Source organism: Macaca fascicularis, chromosome 10 (genome assembly GCF_037993035.2).
Source record: "Macaca fascicularis isolate 582-1 chromosome 10, T2T-MFA8v1.1".
Taxonomy (NCBI): Eukaryota; Metazoa; Chordata; class Mammalia; order Primates; family Cercopithecidae; genus Macaca; species Macaca fascicularis.
Window position 1 is genome coordinate 30,804,475 of NC_088384.1, and position 6,933 is coordinate 30,811,407.

General features: G+C 40.3%; 1 gene segment (V, D, J or C); it reads right to left on the minus strand.

The window, feature by feature from the left end:
* Positions 1-561: 561 nt before the first annotated feature.
* LOC102126084 (immunoglobulin lambda variable 5-52-like) lies at positions 562-1,242 on the minus strand. The segment is given in 2 exon segments: positions 562-1,046; positions 1,168-1,242. Coding segments are annotated over 2 exon segments (531 nt in total).
* Positions 1,243-6,933: the final 5,691 nt, after the last annotated feature.

The following is a 6,933-nucleotide window of genomic DNA, read 5'->3' on the forward strand; positions in this document are numbered from 1 at the left end:
AAATACAAAATTAGCCAGACGTGGTGGCACATGCCTGTAATCCCAGCTACTCGGAATGCTGAGGCAGGAGAATCACTGGAACCCAGGAGGTGGAGGTTGCGGTGAACCAAGATCATGCCACTGCATTCCAGCCTGGGTGACAGCGAGACTCCATCTCAAAAAAAAAAATAAAAGGATTATCTGTGCATTTACTCAGGTCTTCTTTAAGACCTGCATCTAAGCAATATTTTATGACTTCTAGTGTGTAAAACAACAATTTTTGTCATACTTATCCTAAAGTAGTTCATGTTTTATGCTATTTTCAATGTATTGACTTTTCAATTACTGATGGTTCATTACTGATATGGAGAATACAATTCCCTTCTGCATCCCTGTATTGTATCCCAAGGCTCATATTAAAACTCTCAGCCCAGCAGCATCTCTGAGTCACTTCTAGACTCTGAGCTGAGATGAACCCCAACTCACCCCTCTTGCCTTCTTCTATGTCAACACTGAGAGATTTTACCCCTGAGCAAGGGATGTCTGCCTGTGAAATGTGAGCAAGGTAGGACTTCATTAGACCTACTTGTCAGTGGGAGCTCCAGTGCTGTTGGTGTGACAACAGATGCCACCCCCTGAGTTAGATTTGGTCAGAGTCACCAGCAGGAGTGACTTCACCAGGCCAGGAGAGTAGAGGGGAGGTTTTTGTCTGACTTCCTCATGGGTCTGGAGCACTGTGTGAGTCTTAGAGTTGCCATGCCATGTACAACAGTAATAGTCAGCCTCATCCTCAGGCTGGAGCCCAGAGATATGCAGAATCCCTGCATTGGCTGATGCATCATTGGATCCAGAGAAGCGGCTGGGAACTCCAGAGCCTTGGTGCTTATCTGAGTCTGAGTGGTAGTACAGGAGATACCGGGGAGGGCTCCCTGGTTTTTGTTGGTACCACTGTATCCAGAAGTCACCAACACTGAAGCCACTGCTCAGCGTGCAGGTGAGTCTGGCTGGCGCTCCAGGAGATGCGGAATGGGAAGATGGCTGAGTCAGCACAGGCTGGGAGAGGGAACCTGAAAACACAGACATCACGGGTAATAAGGCAGTTCCTAGGGTAAAGTTTCTCATAGGTCTGAACCACAGGGGATGGTGTAGGCTGGACACTGAGCCTCAGTTTATAAGGACTTTCCCTACCTGTGCAGTGAGAGAGGAGCATGAGAAGGAGAAGAGTCCAGGCCATGGTGGACAGAGCCCCTGAGCCCTACCAGTGGGCCTGGGCTGCCCCAGGTCTCCTTTTCTTCTCCACCCTCTGCCAGAGGAGGGGCTGCTCATGCAAATGTGTTTCCTTCCAAGGCCTGCCCAGGCCCTCCCTGAGCCCTGGGGCTGGAGCTCAGCTCACACTGCAGCCTGAGGAGGAGGAAGGTTTGGTTCCCCCTTGGGAGGGCCCTGGGAGGAAGCACCTGCCAAGACTGTACACAGGTCTCTGCTTAGGGGACTCTGCCAGGCCAGAGAGGACACAACTCCTGAGTCCCCATCATTGAGCACAGGGCACAGGTTCCTTGGAGTGAGTGGTTCTTCCTAAGCAGCTGTGTAGGGACCATAGGGCAGTCCTGTGGCATCCCCTGCCGGTTGCAAGGCACACACCTCCCGATATAGTGTGGATGTGCGTCCTCTAAATCTCCTGTTGAAACATAATCCCCAGTGTTGGATGAGGCAGCTGGTGGGAGGTAGTTGAGTCATCGGAGAGGATTCCGCGAGGCTTGGTGCTGTCCTCATGACAGTGAGTGAGTTCTCGCAAGATCTGATTGTCTAGATGTGTGGAACCTCCCCGCTTACTCTGTTTCTTGCTCCCACTCTGCCATGAGAGATGTCTTCTCCCACTTCATGTTCCACCAAGTAAAATTCCCTTGAGGTATCCTAGAAGCCAAGCAAATGCAGGCACCATGACTCTCGTACAGCCTGCAGAACCATAAGCCAATTCAACCTCTTTTATTTGTAAATTTCCCAACCTCGAGTATTTCTTTGTAGCAAGCAAGAATGTCCAAACACAGATCACTGGTGCTGAGAAATAAAGTATTTTGCTAAAAGATACCTGATAGTACAAAAGCAGCTGTGGAACTCAGTCATGGGCAGAGGTTGGAAGGGTTTGGGGGGCTCAGGAGAAGACAGTGTGAAAGGAAAATAGATCTTGGGAGCCCACCCAAGCTGGGAACTGCTTAGAGCAAACCTGCCTCCCATTCTATTGAAAGTCTCCCCTCTGCTCACTGAGATAAATGCATACTGATTGCCTCCTTTGGAGAGGCTCATCAGAAACTCAAAATAATGCAACAGTGTGTCTCTTATCTATCTAAGACTGGAAGCCCCTTCCCCACTTCAAGTTGTCCTGCCTTCACCTGGAGCCATCCCACCTTTCCAGACTGAACTGATGTACATCTTACACATGGCGATTGATGTCTCATGTCTCCCTAAAATGTGTAAAACCAAGCTGTACCCCGACCACCTTGGACACATGTCATCAGGATCTCCTGAGGCTGTGCCACAGATATGCCTCCTCAACCTTGGCAAAATAAGCTTTCTAAGTTAACTGAGACCTGTGTCAGATTTTGGGGGTTCACAACAGGAAGATTAGAAAATGCTTCGAACTTTATAGAGACTGGCTCAATGGTTGTGATCAAAATGCTGATGGTGTTATGAAGTATAGGCTGTCAACGTCTCAGATGGAAAGTGAGTAACTTATTGGGAACTGGGACAAGTATCTCCCATGTTATGCCTTAGGAAAGAGTTTGGCTGAATTCTATTCCTGTTCTAGGAATCTGTGGAGGTTGGAACTTCAGAAACATCATTTAGAGTTAAAAAAAAAAAAAGCTAAATAAAAATTTAAGAAATTAAATAAAAACTTAAAAAACTAAAAAAAAAATTTATATAGTTTACTTTGATTTTGATTTGTTTTGTTTTCACCAATACATTATTTAACTTGGAAGTCAAATCTTATTAAAAGGATATGTGAATTTTTATTAAATTATACTTTAAGTTCTATGGTACATGCACACAATATGCAGATTTGATACATATGTATACATGTGCCATGTTGGTTTGCTGCACCCATCAACTCATCATTTACATTAAGTATTTCTCCTAATGCTATCCCTCCCCAAGTCCCCCACCCCATGACAGGCCCTGATGTGTGATGTTCCCCACACTGTGTCCAAGTGTTCTCATTGTTCAATTCCCACCTATGAGCGAGAACGTGCGGTGTTTGGTTTTCTGTCCTTGTGATAGTTTGCTGAGGATGATGGTTTCCAGCTTCATCCACATCCCTGCAAAGGACATGAACTCATCCTTTTTTGTGGCTGCATAGTATTCCATGGTGTATATGTGCCATATTTTCTTTTTTTATTTTATTTTATTTTTATTATTATACTTTAAGTTCTAGGGTACATGTGCACAACGTGCAGGTTTGTTACATATGTATACTTGTGCCATGTTGGTGTGCTGCACCCATCAACTCGTCAGCACCCATCAACTCGTCATTTATATCAGGTATAACTCCCAATGCAATCCCTCCCCCCTCCCCCCTCCCCATAATAGGCCCCTGTGTGTGATGTTCCCCTTCCCGAGTCCAAGTGATCTCACTCTTCAGTTCCCACCTATGAGTGAGAACATGCGGTGTTTGGTTTTCTGTTCTTGCGATAGTTTGCTGAGAATGATGGTTTCCAGCTGCATCCATGTCCCTACAAAGGACACAAACTTATCCTTTTTATGGCTGCATAGTATTCCATGGTGTATATGATGTGCCACATTTTCTTAATCCAGTCTATCATTGATGGACATTTGGGTTGGTTCCAAGTCTTTGCTATTGTGAATAGTGCTGCAATAAACATACGTGTGCATGTGTCTTTATAGTGCTTGATTTATAGTCTAAACAGATATGTGAATTTAATTAACTATAAGAAGAGTATGCCCAGGGTTACAAATGCATATTATATTTTAGGGGAATGAAATAAAATTCATGTTTTATTATTGGGAATATATAGTTCTTATTAGAAGTATTTTGTTATAGTGAATGATTTAGAAATATTTAAATTATGTTAAAAATACACATTTTTAGATTTTTAAGACAAATATTTTAGCATTAGGCCATAAGAGTAGACTTAAAATTGAAGAAAGAATGTACCAGAGTTGCCAAATGTTTAAAGGAAAGATATATTATCTCGCTGAAGTGAAAAACTTATATCTTTTTAAGCTGGGCACAGTGGCACACACCTGTAATCCCAGCACTTTGGGAGGCCAAGATGGGTTGATCACTTGAGGTCAGGAGTTCCAGACCAACCTGACCAATATGGTGAGGCCCCATCTCTACTAAAAATACAAAAATTAACCAGGCATGGTAGCACATGCTTGTAATCCCAGCTACTCAGGAGAGTAGGCACTGAGGCACAAGAATCACTTGAACCTGGGAGGCGGAGGTTGCAGTGAGCCGAGATCGCCACACTGCACTCCCCTCTGCGTGACAGAGTGAGACTCCATCTCAAAAAAGAAGGAAGGAAGGAAGGAAGGAAGGAAGGAAGGAAGGAAGGAAGGAAGGAAGGAAGGAAGGAAGGAAGGGAGGGAGGGAGGGAGGGAGGCAAGGAAGAAGGAAGGACTTATATCTTTTTAAAAGGTAGTGGAATCGAAATTTGTAAATTATGTGTAGCAAGGTATAACAAAATTTGAACTTTTGAGATATAAATTTGAGAGTTTTAAGGAGAAATAGATGATAGGATTAAAAATCAATTTTTAAAAATTTTATTCAGAGTAAATTAATATTTTAAGAAAATTTTGTTTTGACATGCGAAATTAAAACTTTTAGTTTTGTATTAGTGTATTGGCAATATTAAAATTTAATATTTAGGAAGACTGCGGTAAATATATTCTTTATAGTAAAATTTATTATATATAATTTTATTAAATAATTTTATAATTTATCTTATAATTTACATAGTGTTTAAGTCATGTTTTGACATTTTGTTTTTTTTAATGCTCAATCATTTTATTTCAGGACAAAAATCATAATACAAGATTTTCAATATAAAATTGTATTTTTTTACAAATATATATTTATAATTTATGATATGTCTCTGATTATGTATTGTTTTATAAATAACTCAACCTCTAAACTTGGCAAAATTATTTTTAAATATGTGTTTGCTTTATGCCTCTCACAATTTTTAAAATTAAAAACATATTTTTATAGTCTATATATATCAGATGTTTACCTAAGAACCTTGATGTAAAAAATATGGGAATTTTGTCTATAACATAGAAGATAAAGCCATTGTATTAAACTAACAATATCAAATTAGTTTTATTTATTTAAAAATTATGTAAATAAATATTTTGTTTTGAACTGGGTTTGTAGTTTACAATATTGTGCCAAATCCTCACACCTTAGTCTGTTTAGCAGAGACAATTATAAAATGACCTGACCAGTAAACCCAGGGGAAAATGTATGTTGATAATTTTGAAAATTTTAAAATTTTATTAATAATTAGTTAATTATATGTGTTGCACAACCCATATCTAGAACATATTCTTGGTTCACCACCAAATCCCCATTTTCTCCTCCCCACATTCCCTGGCAGCCACCATTCTGCTCTGTGTCTCTGGAATTTGTATATTTGAGGACCTTATGATTTCAAACTGAAAACTCAGTAAGAGCCAATACCACATTGAATAGAAAATTGCCATAAAGTAGAAGGGTGGCCTTAGACACTCTCATTACTTATAGCTTCTTGGGAAATCTTTTGAGAGGATGACATTCCTTGGAAATTTGGGGGCTGTGAAGACTGGAAGTGGAGCTCACCAAGACAAATGGAAGGAGAAGCATTTTAGTACAAGAAAGAGGTAACAAGGCTCAGAGCTGGAAAGAACACAAAAGTTCCCAGGAGGACAGTAACTGCGAGAGCGTCGCAGATGAGGAGATGGGGGGAGTGGGAGAGCACGGAAGAATATGGGAGATGACGAGGACTCAAAGGAAGAAATTGCATGGGAAACCACAAGGCTGGGAATAAATCTAAAATATGTTAAGGAAACACAACCTAGAGGGTGAATAAGCAACATGAGAAAAAAGAATACAATTGTGAACAAGGTGGTAGGAAAGTGGACACCGTGGGGATTGATTAATACACTTTACTACCCTGGAGTACTCAGGAAATAATCCACATACCTTCTTTTGAACAGTAAAATGTTTAATTCAAATATTTTGCATTTATCTTTAAGAGTTTGTGTTTGAGAATAATTAGCTCTTGCGATTCTACTATTCTCTATGTATGTAAGTTATCACTCTTATGTCTTTCTTCTGTTTGAATAAATGAAAAATAAGAACAGAAAACCCAATTATCTCTAAGATCATCACTTAAAGTAAATATGTTGTAAAAATTCCACCAACAGGAATTAATCTATGCTTCTCATGTGTTGTCTAACTTCTATATCTACAGCTCAGCAGAATTATTTTTCCTCTCCCATAGTTGTTTTCATGTTTATTATAACAGTTTAATTATTTGCCAATGAATAAAATGAAAAAAAAAAACATTTTGCAAATAGTGTACTCAGTGACCATAAAGGCAATTTTATTTTATATATTTTTTACTTCTGTTCCTGAAGCTCCCCACAGTTACTTATAATTTTCATAGCAGTCAGGCTTGGCTAGGCTTGGCTCCAGTAAAGGAAAATTACAAAAACTGCAGTGGCTTACAAAAATCAATGTCTATTTTTCACTTTTCCACCATTCTCACGTCTGATTGAATTGGCTGTGGCTCTGATTGACTTCGCCTTCATCACTGGAGGCAGCCTCGTGGAGAAAATTCTATGTGGATGTCGTAGCATAGAGACAATAATATTTGACAAAGTGCAAGCCAATCTTACGTCTTCTGCTCAGAAATTACACATTTTGGCCGGGCACAGTGGCTCACACCTGTAATC